At 39.9% G+C, this 19,196-nt stretch overlaps 1 protein-coding gene across 1 annotated transcript in view; it reads left to right on the forward strand.

The window, feature by feature from the left end:
• LOC111219802 (formin-like protein 1) overlaps positions 1–2,978 on the forward strand; it is a 32,960-nt gene extending 29,982 nt beyond the window's left edge. The window contains exons 24-25 of the mRNA XM_022742595.1: positions 305–419; positions 2,202–2,978. Of these exons, the coding sequence (XP_022598316.1) occupies positions 305–419; positions 2,202–2,302 (216 nt within the window). The 3' untranslated portion in view covers positions 2,303–2,978. The remainder of the gene's footprint in view (positions 1–304; positions 420–2,201) is intronic.
• Positions 2,979–19,196: the final 16,218 nt, after the last annotated feature.

A 19,196-nucleotide genomic window follows, 5' to 3' on the forward strand; every position in this document is an offset into this window, starting at 1 on the left:
AAATCTGGCCTAAAAGAAAGATAACTTGCCTCTCAGGGCTTCCATTGATCTGCAATTACCTATGTTAAATTAAAGAAAAAAGAAATATAATATGTGTAACTACTCCTACTCCCTAATGTTCACTAACAATAGAGTTGTAATTTTAGGCTATTAGACATAAATATTAAAACTGATTTTACAACAATTCAAGAAACCAGAAATGTTCTTTAACGGTACCCATATGACATCAGCAGAGTCATTGACCATGAAGGAAAGGGAACGTTACTTTCAGACTGACACTTTTACCCTTGTTTCAATGTTTCAGGTTTCCATGACGCCCAGACTGCCCCAGATGGATCTGATAGCAGAGCTGAAGAGGAGGCAGGTGTCTCCTCTGGTGAGGGAGGGGAAGGACGGAGCCATCGAGGACATCATCACAGGTACAGAACGACCTGGACAATCATACAGTACAGTCTGTTACATTAAAATTCAATTAAGATACATTTGAAGTTAGCCTAGCTAACAGCTAGCCTGGCTCTATCCAGAGTGAAAAACTACACCAACCAGCATCACTAAAGCTCCTTAATGAATTCTCTTAATCTGCCCGACTCCTTTTTCTCATGCACCTGTGATACTAAACATTTCGTCCTGTTTGCTTTTAGAACAGTCACTCGTTTCTTTCTTTTAAAGCTTATCTTACTTTCATCATCCTTGCTTCTTCTCTCTCGTTTGTCCCTCCTCTCTTCCTCTCCTTGTTGTTTCTCCTGTGTCTTCAGCTCTAAAGTCCGTGCCCTTCACGGCCCGCTCTGCCAAACGCTCCTCTCGTCTCTTCTGCGACTCCGTCTTCATCGACGAGGTGACGTTTTAAAAATCCCTCGGTGTTCTGTGACTCTGTCATTCTGCTGCTGACGACTCTTGTGTTTTCTAACCAGGAATTGATCAACAGATTGTAGGACATATATCATGACGCCCACTGGCAGGGTTTATGTCATATTACAGGCTGAGACTGTCACAGTATTATCAGTTCATTTAAGCACAAGAATTTGTTATAAAACATAAGATGTGACCATAAATTTCAGATTAATTACACCTTTAAAAACATTTAACCAAACCTCTACATACATAAAGGCAACAGACAGTAAGAATTAACTGGCACCAGCAGGAATTTCAGTGTCTCCTCCAGTATAGCCTTCACACTATCAGGGACAGTCTGCCCTTGAAAGAATACTTTAGTTGCTGTTTACAGTATTTGTGCCTCTCTGGAGATGTCGACCCTTTTAAGGCTCATTTGAAACTGTCTGCTGCTTTTAAAGTGGATGAAAGGAACCGATGTGAATTATAGGAGCAAGAACAACAAGTCCTTCAAACTAAACGACGAGGTATTGGTTTGTATTTAAAGGAACCACAGTGGCAAACAGTGGTTTCCTGTAATGATGCATTTTATAATCAAAAGCTAATGTACTATAATATAGGGAGGGGAATGTGTCAATTTTTATGATCTATCAATATGAATATATCTTCTTCTATAGACATTAGTTTTAATTTGCTTTTTACTATTCTGTAAAATTAGTTGATCACGTGTTCAAAAAGTTTTGAAAGGTAAATAATTATTGAGGTCATCGCTGCACAACAGCAGCAGAACCTGATCAAAAGTATATGGACACTTTAAATATAATATCCATACCTGTAAGTGATTGTTGATAACAGGCTTTAGGTTGTGAAGCCTCTCCACCAGATGTTGAACCTGGCTGCATTCAGCCACAACAGCATCAGTGAGGTCCAGCCCAGGTGTTTGGTTAGTGTTACCAGTCAGGCTCTCCCACAACAAACTGGGAAAACCATTTCTTCATGGAGCTGATGGGAAAGAGACAAACCGCTGTCACAAAGATGAAACAACATCATTGTCTAAAATATCAGTGTATGTTGTGGTGTTAAGCTTTACCTTCAGTGGAGGTAAAAAAGGCCAAAACCATTAACAGATACTTTCAGATTTATATTGTACAGTTATGTTTCTAAAAAGGGTTTCATTTTTTCATTTTCTTCCAAGTTTTAGAAATATCTACCGATGACATCACTAGATCTTATTATTAAACCACAGTGCATCAGTCTGCAGTTAAGATGGAGTTATATGAAATTTTATCAAATACCTTTTTCCCTAAAAACATAACCAGTCTTTTCACAGGTAGATTATTGATGTCTTTGTTCTTGGTCCTCCACCTCAGATCTAAGGAATCAGCCATACAGACGGGCAGACGGCGGGCGGCGCAGCGCCAAGTGGAAACCAGGACAACAGCTGCACGTGTCCTCAGACATCTCCCTGTGAAACCCACTGCAGAGCAGAGCAGACAGCACAAGCACAAGAGATCAGACATTTAACTCACTGTGGACACACACTCGTTGTCTCACGCATGTTAACGAATACAGAGGTGAAAATGCATGTTTCACAGAGATGACGACACCCACAACAACAACAACACCTGACGACAAAGAGTTAAAAACATGAGCTGAGATATTATAAATGAACTTTTCCCTCCAAACTCAACATGAACACAAACCGTCTCTGTTCTGTTAAAGTACCTTTCTGAATCAAGTTAAAGTAGAAATGTTCTGAGTGAATATTAGCTGCACTTGATGCTAATGACACTGGATGTCATAAGAGCTGATTAAGACAATTATATGGAAGAATGAGCCATTCAGCTGATACGTGACGAGAGCGCTTCATTAACGCTGCTCAGATCTTTCAGCCTCGGCTCAGAGTGAAGCTTCAAAGAGAAACTTTGACAGACAAACCTCTCATGAATCATTTTTGATAAGTTTTTTTTTTTTTTTTTTTTTTTTTTTTTAAATGTTCACGACATGATTTTTTAATTGGTTTTATTTTAAAAGAGAATATTAATTACAGCACCACCGTCCATCTTACTGTCTGTTTCTGCAGTAGATTAAAGATCAAAAATTAAGCTGAAGATTTTTAATATATTTAAATTATTTTTAATACTGAGAATGATGAACTTGTACTTTGCTTCTGCATTTCAACAAATAAAGCATTTTATACTGGTCTTGATTGTGTGTTTTTGCTTTTTGGTGACATTTATATGATGAATTGAGTGAAATAAAAGCCTCCACATGCCTCTGACGTCTTTATGCCTTACTACCCTGTGATGTTCTCATGACTTCCTATACTAAGTCTTGGTGGCACAGTGGTGCAGCTGTTATCACTGTTGCCTCACAGCCATAAGGTTTTGGGTTCAAACCTGGACAGTCTGCTGTGGCATCCTATGACACTGTATGACTTACTGCACTATGACGTTTTTACGACTTACTACATACAATGACGAAATAAACCGACAGCAGTTTATCGACTCATTGCACCGACAACTGCCACAGGTGATTGTTATTTTTAGAGTCATGTAAAACCACCGGGCTTCTACATGTTTCTGACGTCATGAACTTGTGTTTGAGTTCTTTGGTTTTTCAGCTGCTGTGTCCAAATGTCTGAATATACAGTATCTGACACATTTTCTGCTGTTACAACTTCAGTCTCAATATATCTTTATATATTTTTTTGTCTAATTACAACTTCATCTCATTGTCATAGCTTTGTTTTATTTTTGTAACATTACATTGATATTTAAAATTGTCTAGATTATAGTAAAATTAACTGTAAAACTTTTAGTAATGTTACATTTTTCTCATTAAGTTATGACTTTTCCCCCATAACTTTGATATATAATTATAGTTTTACCTCAAAAGATGAACAGATAATTGTAAAATTGCAATTTTGTCTGATGTTAGATTTTTTTTCTAATATTATTTCTATTAAAGTTACATCTAAAAATCCTCATCTATAATTGTAATTTATTTTTTCTGAAAATATAATTTATCCATAGGGGTATAACTGTAGTATTGAAAATTACAATTTATTATGATAAAATTACAGCTTTATTCATGAAATCCCTGATACTAAGCATCTTTAATCACACATACATTGTTTATATTGTTAAAACATTTTTGTCAGTTCAGAAATGTTCACAAGAAATTTACCACATTTGTCCAAATGTTTGTTTGTTTTTTGTTTTTTTACAATTTTGAAATTAGACTTGCTGCAGTTTTAATTCTGTCCCTGTCTGTTAAATGGCCATCTGTTTGAACAACACTTAAACTGTCTGAAACAATTTGCCATATGTCGCAGTTGTTGTTGAAAAGAGCATGAAATGAGTCGTTTTGCTTCACATGAAAAGGCAGCAGATGCAGCTGAGAACAAACTGATACCTGACGAGTGACCAAGACCAGACCTGCAGCTGTGCAGTGACAAAGCACTTTTACATCATCACTGCAGAGTTTAACAGATGCAGGAGATACGAGGAATCTCAGCTCACAGAAACACAAATGACTAAAGATCAAGCTGAGAAGAAGTCAGAGCCACTTCCTGGAGGAAACAGTGTATATCAGGTTTAAACCCTCAGTGATATTTGCTTTTCCTCTTTTAGGGAGTTTAGAGTTTGGAGGATACAGCAGGAGTGTTTCTCTGTGACCTTTGCTCCCTGCTGATCTTCAATCAAGAAAAGATAAAAAACAAAAGACAAAGCGTCTCGAGTCAATTACTCTGGTTTATCTACAATTAGTGTCAGACTTAGTTTTTCACTTTGTTTTTGTTCCTGGCATGTAACATAGAATACTTGAGTTTTCACTAATGATTCAAAAAACATTTATACTGTAACACAAACGGATAAACAATTAACAGCAGACTGTTACACTTAAATTCTGTTTTATTTTCTGAAAAGGTGAAACTATTTGTAACTAATTAAGTGATTGACAGGAAAAATCTAAATTACAAAAATGCACTGGTTGCAGTAGAAATGTTTTCTGTCATAAGTTTACTGAATATTTTGGGGGTTTGGATGGTTGGTCAAACAAAAGTAAAGACTTACATTCAGAGTCTTGGATGATCCAGGGATGTTCCGTTTTTCCGTTTTCTGACAATTTACAGACAAGATGAAAATAACCTGCAGATTCACCTGTAAGGAAGATAATTGTCGTCACTTTTTTTGGACTAATGATTGAAACATACAAACTTCATAACAACTTTATAACAACACTACAAAAAAACCCCAGCGAAACCCAAAGGAGCATCGCTGCTATACCTAACGTGAAAACAGCTTTTGCTCTTAAACAATTACGCACCAACATGTCAACACTCACCTGCTTTTGAACAAAGAGGTCTTCTCTTCTGAACCCAAACACGCTCAGCTCAGCCAGGTGCTTCCGTTTACCTTAATTGAGCAACACAAGGCACACCCATAGACTGTAAATTAAGCTGGACGTACCCATAGGTTTCTGAAGGGCGGTACAGAGTGAACCGGTCTTCGTCGCCATCTTGCTAGTACCTGACTCCGCCGAACGCCCGGCTAATCCAAAAACGAGAAAAGAGGAGGGGCGCGTGTGCAGCCGAGACTTCGGTGCATGCCGGCTCGTGGCAGGCATACTCTCACTCGGTTATTCAAAATTTAAGCCATAATCAAATTTAAACGTGTGAGTTATACAGTTGTCATGAAGGAGGGAATTAGCAGTAGAAACCCAAACAGTTTTTTGTACCAGGCTGTAAACATGTTTATTTCTGATGTAAAGTTAGGCATTTTAACATGGGAGTCTGGGGATTGGTGTGCTTTTGGAGCCAGCCTCAAGCGGCCAGTCGAGGAACTGTTTTTGTTTCTTCCGTGTTGGCTTCATTTTTCAGCCTCGGAGGTTGCCGCTTGCTGTCAATCTAATTTTAAAGTAAAAGTAAAGAGAGCCGAAGTGAAACCAGAATTTCTGGTTCTGCAGATAAAAGAAAACCTCGTTCAAAATCCCATTCTACCCAAATTACTAAACATACAGTATGTACGTCATGTGGCTCGCTTCATATGTCTAGATGAGGATGGTAGTTTTTTTTTTGTTTTTAAATGATGTAATATCATTTTTCTGTTTGTTTCTGTTTTTTTAATCGCTGGCTTTAAAAAACACATTTTCCCATAAGTCCTATATGATCATGGACAAAAAGTCGCGTTGTGAGCTCAGACACGTCTGTAACAACAGCAAAATGACTTTAGAAGAGAGCGTTGGTGAGTCTTAGCACGTTTCATACAGTCAGAACATAAAACACATCAGGATACACAGGGAGGGAATTTAAAAAGATTAATTACAAAACTGTTGATTAAGATACAATCAGAAAAAAATATCACTGGAGGAGCATGGATGTTCTTGAATTGTTGAAGTTGAAAGAATGTAACATGACATTAGTTCTGTTTTTAATGCAGTTCTGAGTTCACTTTTCTACGTTTCTTGGTTTACTGCTGAGGTTCAACCATTATCTTCTGTTTCCTTGGTACAAACAAGTTTTCCAGCCTCTGTGCTCATGTTTCTCAGTTCCTCAGTGATTTCTCTGCTTTTTCTTGCTGCTTCTGCAACAAACTGAGTTGGATCTTTGGCTCTCTGAGAGTCACTGATGGTTTTCTGCATCGCCGTCACAGCAGCCAGAGTCTTCGCAGTTTGTCTTGTGAATATTTGCACATTAGCACTGGAGGTCATTTCATCACTGATCATCTGGACGATTTTCAGCTGCTGCACCAGAGGTTTGATGCTTTCACTGAACTCGTTTGCAGCTTTTTGTATCATCTTCACGTTCTTTGTCCTGTTTTCATCTTCTTTTGAATCTTTGGTTCCACAAACACTATTAGCGACACCCCCGACTAAATAAACCGCCAATCCTGTTCCGCACAACGCACCAAATCCACCACCAGCAGCACCACCTGCTGCACCAACTGGCCCACCAAAAATACCACCGATTGCACCGCCAGTTGTGAGACCAATGGTGAAGCATACTACTTTACTGACTGCACCATGAAATGAATTACTTGACGCCTCAACTGCGACACCAACAGCACCTCCAACACTGCCAGAAAACACTCCACCAGCTACACCACCGAACACGCTGCCTACAAAGCCGACAGTTGCATCAACTGCATTAATTTTTCCACAAAGTCTTGCACAGGTTGCTGCAGCAACTGCCCCCAATGCCCCCCCAACTCCACCAGTAAAGCCGCCACAAACTCCTCCAAGAGCTCCCCCAGACAAACTGAACAGATCCGGAAATGAAGCAACTTCATTCTGTGTGTTCTGCAGTCGAGCAGCCGCCTGAGCGAAGCTCTCTGAAGCTCTTTGAAGACGACCTTCATGTTGATGGTAGAGAAGCATGAAGGATGTCAGACTTATTATGAGTTTGTCCTCTTGGGTGGTAGAAGTGGTGGATGGTCTGTCGTCCACAGATCCTCCTTCAGAGTCAAGCACATTTCCCATTTTGTTGTTTTTCCTTCACAATAATCCACTTGAACCTGAGGTGAAGTCGTCACATGTTCAGTTGTTGGACGTCGTTTAAATCGAAGGTGAATTCCCACAAATGAGACCAAGAAGTGTTCGGCCGAGGTTCTTATTTTTCTGACTGCAAATGAAAAGCAAAAGATTTCAAAGTTTCCAGAACACTCTCACATCGTTTTAAGTAAAATATGAGGTAAAATAAATAAATACAACTCCAGACAGAAAGTGCATACAGAAAATTGTCACGTTAATACTAAGCTCTCATATGAACGTTTAACCCAACAGCATCAAATTTAGGCTGAATTTAAGGACTTTCACAATTTAAAAAAAAGATTTACATTTAGACATTTGGCAAACATTTTTACCCATACCCAAATTAATTAGTTGAATTACTATTTAAGATGAACATTAATAAACTTAATGAACTGTCTTATATTTTGTCCAATATGGTAAAAATAAGAATGATCCAGGAAGTTGCCTGATAAATTTTCTTCATAAGATTTTCTTCCCCATTCTGTATTCCCATTTCAATTTTTTCTTGAACACAGAAACTCAGGAAACTCTCCTGGATAATGTAACAATCCTTTAGGTTTATATAATGGCCACTGGTTTCAATTATTTCATGGTGGGCGGTTCTAAATACTACAATACCCAAGGGCCTCAGCTGTCATTGCCATGGCGAAGAAGCCAGTCAGAGGTGCGAATCGGTTTAAGATTACTTCAGCTCTTGCTCACCATTAGCGCCTCACAAGGCTGATTTTTAAGGTCAGTGAGTGGATGTTTCTTGCTGAAATGCACCCTGGGAGTCGTAGTTAACCTCAATCTTCTATTTTTTTTTGTGAGCTTGTACCCTCAGCTTTCTTATCAACCAGAACCAGATATTAGTTTCATGCTGATCCACACTGTAGAAAAGGGACAAAAGAACAGGACTTGCTATTGCTACTTGCTGAAATTGCTATGTAACTCTGTTATGAAAAAATAAATTATAACATTAAATATATGGATGGTTTAATGTAAAATATTCTTCAATGTATTCACACATTTTAATTGAGGAGGCTGTAAGAATATTGTGGTGGCATGTTTGAGGCTCTGTACAGGTTGTGGGAGGGCAGGTTAAAATGGGTGTTACTGCTATGTAGCTTTTCCAGATTATGAAGGTTGTGATTCAACTGATGACCTCAGCAAATAAAACACGACTGTACTGCTGCCGGAACAAGTTTCAACATACTGTCAATGACATAAAATCTCTTCTGTCAGACGTTGCAGTAAGAAAACAACAAGCTGCCGTGATGTGTTTTTGTCTCAGAAATGAACATAAGACTTTTCTGGTTTAAAGCACGACATTAAAAATGTTCTTGTGCTGCTTAAAATAAGTGATTCACGAGTTTGAACTTGTTACAGCAGATTCATTTTGTGCAGCGTCTGAGTTTCATTCGTACTTACAGTCAGCTGTCTGCTCCACTTGTTTGAATGAAGCACCATGAGCTGTCGCCTGTGGGCTGATTCTCTCTAAACAGACGCCATTCACACAGACGCAGGGAAAAGAAACATCTGCACAGTCGGATCGGTTGAGAGGAGGAGGAGGAGGAGGAGGAGGAGGAGGAGCAGGAAGTGGAGGAGTGAGGGCGGAAGGGCAGGGCTGTTTCACCTCCAGCTGCCTTCAGGGCAAAAACAAGAGGCGTCAAACAACTGTAAAACTGCTATCTGATAAATGTAGAGCAGTAAGATGTATCTTTCCCTCTCAAATGTAGTGAAATAGATAAATGTGCAGAAAATGAAATTAACCAGTTTAATCCCATTGGTCACAATAGTAAATATTTTCAGTTTTTAAGGCTCTAAAAATGTTATTGAATGTTCTATAAATGCATTTCCTTTCCTCCTATATGGGTTAAGTACAAGCTGCTTTTGTAAATGTTTATTCAAAACAAAACTACCTTAGCATATACATTATATCATACACCAAAAATGTCTCGTACAGAAAGGTGTCTCTTTTGTTGTGTCCACATCATTTACATCAATAAAGGTTAATGACTAAATAACAGAAACACTGATATACGGTGGTCGTGTATTCATCAGTTTGTTGCCCTCTAGTGACCAAACACTAATTAAAGCAGCTTTAATGAAAATGCTTAAAAACAGCACCAACAACACAGACTGCGGTGCAGCCAGAGGCCTGGTCCTGCCTGCAGAGGCAGAGCATGAGGGTCACGCTGACATCTGCTCTGCATAATGACTCTCTTGGCCTCTGATGAGCTGCTTCAGTCAGGGATCACCTTTAGCCTCCGGCTCTTCTCTGAGAAAAGGTAAACAAAGCAGCAATTTAACACTCATTAAAGTCCATTTCCATGGCGATCTGAGCCGCTGTTACGAAGAGAGCCGCTGATGTCGAGTTGTACTACACTCTCTGTTCCACAGCTCACGTGATGCCCTCGTCTGATCTGTATCCACAAAGATTCCTTAATCACTAAAGGGTAATAATGTTAAATAACTGTATGGTTTGACGTTTGGCTGTGCAGACCCTCCCTGCATATGTCAGTGTATAGATGACAGATATACACTAAATGGGGTCTGTGTGCAAAACAGAGAAATTACAGGTGTCAGATCCTTTAATTAACAACTGAAAACTCAGCTCATCATTTTCTACATATCCACTGTTAACTTTATTTGCATGTTGAAACACTGACAGCTGATGCCTGTGTGACTGGTTGTAAAAGAGCAAACTGTAAATAAAGGTCAATTAACACGTTTAAGCTTTGTTTGCTGAGAAAAACCACATTTAAAGTTGAACAAACAAACTAGTGTCAAAAATCTCAAAAATACAACACAAACACAAAGTTGTTGTCATAAGACAGGTTTTTATCCAAATGTAGCGCAAAGTTTAAACTCATTTCCAGAAAATCTGCAAAAGAAAATGTGAATGAATGTGTGTTTCCATCCACTACTGTTATGTGAATATTAGGAGTTGGTTGATTGAGATCGACAGCTGGTGGAGCTCATTCTTCAGTCAGGTGCCATTAAACCACTGCAGTAGTAGAAAGGGTTTAATTAATACATGATTCATGTCCTTTTAATTAAACTATTCTTATGTCCACTACAGAAAAATCTACACTTGATTCTCCACTAATTAATCCAGGGTTTTTCTTTGATTTCCCAGCAGCCTGTTGTAATTTCTATCCTGTTAAACCTGACTTGTTTTGTTCTTTATCTTTATCCTGTTTTTTCTCTGCTTCTGAAACACTTGAGCTTTTCCTCAGGACTCATTAAACTTTAATCTAAACCAACGATCCCCGACCTCATCACACCACAGCTCCCATCTAATTGAGCACATATTTGGTTGGTTTTTTAGGCACCGGTGGGTTTAAACTAATCTGTGACATTTTATTTGTCCACGAGGAGGGTTTGAGAGTCAACATGATTAAAACGCCTGCACTCAATATTAAGTGATGACACATTCATGATTTATTAAGGAAGGTTACAGAGCTGCTTTCTGAAATATTCCTCTCCTTCGACAGCTAATTATAACCTCATCTTTTCATGCTGCTGCTTTTATGTGGAGGATGTTTTAGACAATTACTCTTTGTCATGCATTCAACAGAAAGAATAAGCCTCATGTTAGAACTATTGTATCAACAGATTAGTTCTTAAATGGCACGTTTCTGAATATTGAAAGAACTTTCCTGTGAGTTGTAGAGACAGTCTGCTACCTCTGGTACTGCTTTGACTTGAGAATTATAATGCATCAACCTTTAGTTTAAATGTTACAGAAATCACCAAAATGAAAAGTTAAAAGCTAAAATTAAACTTTGTTTTGTCCCGACATTCGTGGTCCCAAGAGGATGTATCCTAGGCTGACTGTTTTCTGAGTGATCAAATAAAAATATAGCAGATTTTTGGTAAACACTTGTTGTGACATCACAAAGTTCCAGAAGTCCTGACGGCTGGTTTTAAGGCTCAGTTTCTGAATACAGGCTGTGTGCATTTCTCTGTGGACTGAGGCTTTGATACTTTCACAGTATTGATATAGAACCTAGACCGGATCTATAATCACACAACACATGGACAGAGACCTTTATACTGTATGGACCTTTAAAGTTGTGTTGTGAAGTTGTTGAATAACCAAAATCCAACATTTTCCAAACATCTCACTAACATCATACTGACATAAAATATCAAAATTTAGTGACCAAACCACGTCTGCTCATCGTCACAATGTCAATTAGCCAACGTTGGGTATTGACATCACCCAATTTTCCTTTCCAACTCAAATCATCGTCCAGTGTCTGGTGGGCAACATGAAAAGAAAATACTAACAGACAGATGAGGCGTTCACAACCATCATGTATAAGAGGGTCACCTTTATTGTCACAAAACCACAACAGGAACGTACAAAAGCAGCAACCTTTTTGTTTGGTTGATTTTTCTCACACGAAGCAGCAACTTTTACTTTTCCATACAACAAAGTTGCGCTGTTTGTTTTGCACTGTTAAAGTTGGTCTTTAAGAGTTATACGGACTTTGTAGTAGATTATCATTCTTCTTCACGATTCACAAACAACACTTACCCCACACAGCAAGCATCACTCTCAGACTGGAGGAACAGTATTTAGCTGATGTACACTATCATTCAAATATCTTTCTCCATAGTTAGAATAATCCTTTTTTTCTCCTTTGTTATTCTCACAGTAAAAGGGGCTTTACCGACCCATTTTCAACATAATACAAAAAATCTATGTTAATGTACAATTTTTGTTTACTCTATCATACACTCACAGGTATACACAGAATTATTGACAAGAAAATGAGACCTCTGTTGACCCAGCGTGCAGATTTCCAGGAATGTATACAGTATGCATGCCATTTTGGATTTTTTTTTCCCGTCTAAAAGAAAAAAAATTCACATAAAATCAATTCTGTAATAGATTATTTGGGTTTATATACATGATTTGAACATCCACATATGGTTTGAACAATCACACATTCATCAAGAAACCATCGATAGAGTTTAAACTGTATAGTCTGTGGAGTGTACGCACACTATCGGTTATAATAAGAGGAGAAACAGCTACAAAATGGGGGCGTCCTATCAGAGAGGTGATCGATTTTAGAGGAAGGAGGTTATGTGCTTTTTTTTTTTTTTTTTTCTTTTCACTATTTCCTGTTCAGTCCGTCACAAACCACGGGAGAAGCTCCCACTCTGCCACTGCTGACCGGTCTCTGTGATCTCTACAACTAAACGTGGTCATGGTTTGCAGAAAAAATAAAAAATCTTCAACACAGAAAAATAATAAATTTACAGAATAAATGTGTCACATGCTTATGAATCCTCTTCAAGTATAAAAATACAAAAAAAGCTTGATTATATAAAACATAGATGACACTTTTCTTTTTTACATGTTAATAAAGCGATCTCTTCAAAACAAAAACTAAATGGTCATATAATATACATACAATATATCTGTGGAGTGGCTTCGGTTATACTTGAACTGTGGTTTTTTTTCTATTTTCGTGCTAGCTTTTAATGCTATTTCTACTAATACATTCCATTAATGTATTAACTATATACTGAAACATCCGCCTGTAATTCAATTTCTGCCAGTGGTATAAATACACACTCACAGTGTCGGATTCGTATTTCCCTCCGGCAACATGTCAGACAGCACAGAGCCTGTGTGAGGGATTATTTCTCTTGTCATTTTAGATTTGTTCCATGCCACACTTTTAATATTTCAGAATATTTCACCCCCTGAAACCATCTCAACTCTCTATTTCTGTGCTTTAAGTCGACCTAACGCGGCACATCCAGGGTCTGAGTTCAACTCTTACAACAAAGACTTTAAAAAACATACATATCATTAAAATAGGAGCTGTGTCCCAATTTCACACTTCATACTAACTGTACACATGTTGTACGGTCTCACAAAGAGAAAGAGGATCAAACTGTCTCCAGTGGAGATCCTAGACTCTGGCCCCAGGCAAAGAAGCCCATTGAAGACCCCCCACCCCCTGACCTCACATGCAGACTTAATGTCCCCTGAACGCCTCACATGCAGGCTAACGGTAGACACTAGCTACGGCACACATCAGAGGGGCCCCACTTAGGGAGGTTTTGCTCTGCACAGTGCCTTAATGTGAGGTTTAATGGTGTGCCAATATGAGGGGCCATGGGGGGCCCCTCTTCCCTTGGGGAACAGTGTACTCACCACTGTTCCCAAGCTGTTTTAAAGGGAAACACTATTTTAGAAGTGAAGATCAGTTTACTGATGATGGAAGGTGCAGCTATGAGGTGTGAAACAACTCCCGTCACTCTGTCCAGGTACAATTAGGGATGGGAATCTGGTTCGATCCGTCGACATCATTTGCCTTTATGCTTAACGATTCCCTTTTTGATGCCTTCCACTTAGATCCGCGTGCCTTTCAAAACAATGACGCACACTTTCGCGAGAGGCAGTCGAGGAGTCGAGGAAGTGTGGCTTAATTTCACACAAAATGACGCCAACAGCGCAACGTGCAATGTCTGTGGCACTAAGATTTCAAGCAATGGTGGAAACACCAGCAACATGCTGAAACATTTGTAAACGCAGCACAGCATTAAATATCAGTAAATATCAATTCGCATCCATAGTCACAATTTGTCCAAGTCAAGTCGATGCAGGGGGCTACGGCAAAAAACTTGAAGCCACTGTTCCTCAACTTTTGTCACAACATACACACTGCAGTGGCCAATCAGATGGATAATCCAGGGTTTAATGACCTGGCCGCTGATGAGCCTTCACACTCATGGATCTATAACTCAAACTGTTTCCACGGAAACAGTTTTATCTTCACATTACCTGAAGCAAATCACCCACCAACTAACACAGCTACGAACGCCTTGCATTGTGGCACTGAGTTGTCACCCTTCCCTCATCTCCTCTCTGTATTTTGTCTGCATGTGTTTGTTGTTTGTTTTGTCATTTTATTTTTGTGAAGCACTTTGTAATCTCTGATTTTAAGAGCTCTATAAATAAACTTTATTATTATTATATTATTATTATTATCAAATCTCTGATTAACCGCCCCCCTTGTGATATCATCATCAAGGTTATGTCAAATCTTTTTAAAATTTTTAAAACCAAATCTGCATTACAGACAGGAGGATTTAGGATGTAAAAGAAACACACACATCAAGCAGCAGGATATCTCAGCATCTGTTGCTTTTTTTTAACATCAGTTTCTAACATTTCCCTCAGCCATGTGTAATGTTAAATTAGTGGAGCACCTTTAAGTTTTCCAGGCTGGTTGGTGCTCAACGATTTGACATACTGACATCACATTTCCTGTGTGAACACACAACAGACTGAAAACCTGCTCTTCATTAGTATGCAGCGTGGAACTGGGACACAGATACTGTGTTGAGTTGTTAGATATGGTGGATGATGGATTTGCAACATACATGTTAGAAGTGAAATCCCCACATTGCTTCAAACTGCAGGTCCACATGTATAAACACATCTACAGGATGTGGAGGAAGACCTAGTGTCATAATTCAAATCAGACAAACTGTTCAAATGACAAAATCTCACGCCTTCAAGGTCTGAACTAGGATTTAGGAGTCCACCACCAGAATGATGCGAGTACTCACTCCTCACGTAATTAGTCCAGCTGAGACCTGAGAGACCTGAGAGGCAGACAGAGAATGAAGGAAGCAGAGCAGCAGAGAGGCAAAGGAGAGAGAGGGAGATCGGCACCACAGAGATGTGAGAGAGAGCAGCGGAGGGAAACTGATGACGAGCAGCGTTTCTGCTGTGGCACGAGAAGCAGCAGTCAGTGACAAAAAGCTCAGCACTGCCGCAAAAAAGCAAGAAGAGAGGGAAGGTTTAAGAGCACAAAAAAAATTGAATGGAAACGAGAAGCAGTGAGAGGGAGGGGGGAAAAGAAAAAAGACACAAATCAAAATTTACAAACAGACAAATGTTTTTCAAGTTTGTCTTCAATCTTTCAGTTGTGAGTCTGAGAAGCTAAAAGGTTTTCTGTGTGTTTTATGAGTCACTGAAGCTCCTCCCCCACCACCACCCCGCCCCCCCCGGCCCCCAGCCCACCTCCCACAACCACTACTCTGTGCTTCGATCTTCTGATTGGCCACCGGGGACGTCAGGTTTTGGTGCATCGGCGTGACAGTCCTCGTGCTCGTGGATAAGACGAGAAGCGAAGAGAGCGCGGCTGTCACCGTGACGACGCTGTGATCACAGAGCTGCTCTGCTGTCACTAAATCTGTCCTTATTCACTCCTCTCCTCCTCTGTGTGACGCAAGAGGAGGTGGAGGAGGTGGAGGAGGAGGAGGAGGAGGAGGGAGAAGACAGCAGAGCGAAGAGAGGAAACAAGAACAACAGACAAGGAGAGGAGAGAAAGGGAGAGGAGAGATATAGAGGAAACAAGGAGAAAAGACGAGAGGGAGATGAAAGGAGAGAAGATGGAAGGACATATTAAGACAGAAGGCAAGGAAAGAAAGGCTGAGAGGAGAAGAAACAACTAGAGGGAACAAGGAAATGAGAGGAGACAAGGAAAAAGGCAATGAGGAAAGGAAGCAAGAAGAGGAGGTGGGGAAGGAAGCAGGAGGAGCAGGAGAAGAGAGGAGACAAGGGAAGGAGAGATCAGGAGACTGAATGGGGAAAAGAAAGAGGAGGAAAACAAGGTGACAAGGAAAGAAGGAGATGAAAGGAGAGATGAGGAGAGTACAGAAGGAAAGGAGAGAAGAGGGAAGGAAACAAGAAAAGGTGACAATTTGGAAGAGGAAAGGACAGATGAAGAGAGGAGAAATCAGGGGAGGTAACAAGTAGAGGTAAAGAGAGGGGAGGAGACAGGAAAAGGGCAATGAGGATAGGAAGCAAGGAGGTGGAAGAAGTGGTGAAGGAAGGAGGAAGCAGGCAGGAGAACAGAGGAGATAAGGAAAGAAGAGATGAAGAGACCGAAGAAGAGGAGAGAGAAGGAGAGACGTGGAGAGGAAACAAGGACAAAAGACAAGAGAGGGATACGAAAGGAGGGATGCAGAGAGGAAACAAGGGAAGGAGAGGAGACAAAGAGAGATGAGGAGAACAACAATAAGAGACTGAGAAAAAAAAACAAAGACAAGAGTAGAGAAGGAGAGAGGAAACGAGGAGAGAAGACAAGGAGGGAAGAGAGATATGCAGGGACGAGGAGATCAGAGGAGAGGAAAATGAAAGGAGACAAGGAAAGAAGAGATGAGGAGAGACAGCAAAGAGAGGAGAGACGAAACAAGAGGAGACAAGAACGGGACAGGAGAAGGACACAGGGAGAGGTGAGGAGAGGAGGAAGAGGAGGAGGAGGAGGAGTATTTTTCTCTTCATTAGCCGCTCCTGGGAGCTGCTGAGAAAACGTTTTGTTCTCTGACCTGATCTTTCTTTAAACCTCAGCAGCAGCAGGAGTCTCACCGGCTCCTTCATGAGCCAAACAAATAAACCAACCGGAAAAATAACAGAAACCCGCCCGTCCCCCTGGGCCTCCCTCCCCACCCTCACCCCCCACTCCACCTCCTCACCCCCCACCCACCCACCCCCCACACCTCCGCTGCCAAAGCTACTGAACTAGATTCTCCCTCGTCTGTGGGCCACACACGGCCGGTGACAGTTTGTCTGTCCAAACGTTCAGTGAGGCAAAAGGTTTGTGAGCACGAACAAGATTAACGACGGAGACTTGTTTACTGCAGTCTGAGGAGAGACTGGTACATCAGGACCCATGTGGACCCATGTGGACCCATGTGGACCCATGTGGACCCATGTGGACTCATGTGGACTGGTGCTGGGCTCAACTCATCAACACATGAGGGATGGGTCCTGGGTCTGTCCTTCAGATACACATGTAGAGGAAAAGATCGTTCACTTTTATTACAACTTGAGTTTAATTTCTGTAGTTTTGTCCATCATTTCTATAGGTTACGATCTCCTGCTGAATCTGTCATTTATTTAACTACAGCTACTCACAATGACTCACTGGTTCATCTGTGGTTCTCTCAGGGACAAAAGGACGAACAGAGTCTTTATAATCCCAGGCTTGAAAAAGGATTATAAAGTGTTTTTAAGAAGCCGAGCAACAACTTTTCTGACTTTTCAGAAAGAAACATCTGCTGTCCAAAGACTACGTCACGGTTAATGATTTAACAAAGTATAAATCATAGGAATCATGTCATTTCAACATGAAGTGTTTGGTCACTTTTTTTTTTTTTCCTCACTCTGTAGTCTAATAGCCTCTGGGTAACAAACACTTTCACAATCCAAATGCATTCATTTGCCCGAGGCGAGTTTTCTGTCTCTCTCTCTCTCTCTCTCTCTCTCTCTCTCTCTCTCTCTCTCTCAGCAGGCAGCCTGAGCACTTCACTGCCTGACAACAGCAGGCTGCTGTAAAAACAGTGACAGAGAGAAAATAAAGGTTTAAAGTTTTCAGGATGGAGGGCAAAATGTGAAACAGATAGAAAGATTCTAACACTTTAACTTTAGACTAATTATTTTGCCCAAAAATCATTGTGATAGAACCTGTATAATACCTAAATAATGCAGATACTGCCTTTTAATAATAAAGTTCAATGGCAAAGTACAGCTTCTACCTCACCATCCTTGTCTAATTTATTTAAAGAGAATAGCTTACAGGATTTAAATGTATCCCTGTTTCAATACATTTATTTTATGGAATTTAACAGCAGCTTATCCACATCAAATCACATGAAATGTCTGTTAATGTTAAAATCTGTTAATGTTTGAGAACTTACTGCCTCACTGCATAATTTTCCATTAGAGTTAGACAGAAATCAACATGTTTAGCATTAGTTTTGGCTCATATAAAGTATATACTGTATATATATATATATATATATATATATATACGCTCTTATATACTATATTACGCTCTTGACATACAGTGACTGCAGCCTGGGGCAAACAATACAAATCCAGACTGCAGAAAGTTCAGATCCTGTGTTTGTTGTTGCTGCAAATTTAAATAGCTGAAATGACAAATTTCAATGTCATAATAATTCTTTAAAGTAGACTCAAAAAAGTCAGATTTAAGTCTTAACTAAAACGTAGCTGCTGCATTGAGCCACTGTGCGGGCAGTTACTGAATCCTTCACCCACAACAGAAATGACATAAATAAGTAAAATCACAGGAACTAAGACGGCAGCTGATTCTAGTTTTCTTATGGGTGAAATGTTTTGTTGTCCCACTGTTTTACTGATCATGATTCTTTACATTAACTGTTAAACACGTGGCGTCATTAGACCCACAAGCCACGACACTGTCTGAACATAAACAGGCTGTCAAATGTATTTATTATTATCTGTGTTTAAATTACAGTATAAATGACACCATGGGGCAAATATGTAAGAGAAGGTGTTTCTGTATCATCGACACCTTGTTTGATGAGATTATCACAAGCCGTGTTCTTCACTATGTGAAAGTGACTTTAAGAAAAAGCACGATTTAACCATTTGCTCTCAGGCTCTAACATGGTGAATTTTAAAAGCAAATCAGGAAATGAGTGGAAAAAATGATATGATTCTCAGAACCAGTACAAGACACAACCAGCCCTGAATACTAATCCTCCTCGTCTCTCTGTCCAGATGGCTCTGACATGTGCTCAGTCGTGTTAGCCATGTGCTAACTGCTCTGTTAGGGCCAATGGGAGCTGTAGTCAAAGACACTGCCCTTCCTGATGCATGAACGTCTCTAAAGATGTACTGGGCCGTGAGGATGAGCTGCTTTAAACTCTAAATAAACTCATAAATGATGCGTTGCATGTTTAATGGATGAATTCCATTGATGGATGAAAACAGTCCTGAAGTTGCAGCTCGGTACGGAGACGATGCATTGCGGGTGATA

The sequence above is a fragment of the Seriola dumerili genome, unplaced genomic scaffold, assembly GCF_002260705.1.
Source record: "Seriola dumerili isolate Sdu_G_001 unplaced genomic scaffold, Sdu_1.0 BDQW01000068.1, whole genome shotgun sequence".
NCBI lineage: Eukaryota > Metazoa > Chordata > Actinopteri > Carangiformes > Carangidae > Seriola > Seriola dumerili.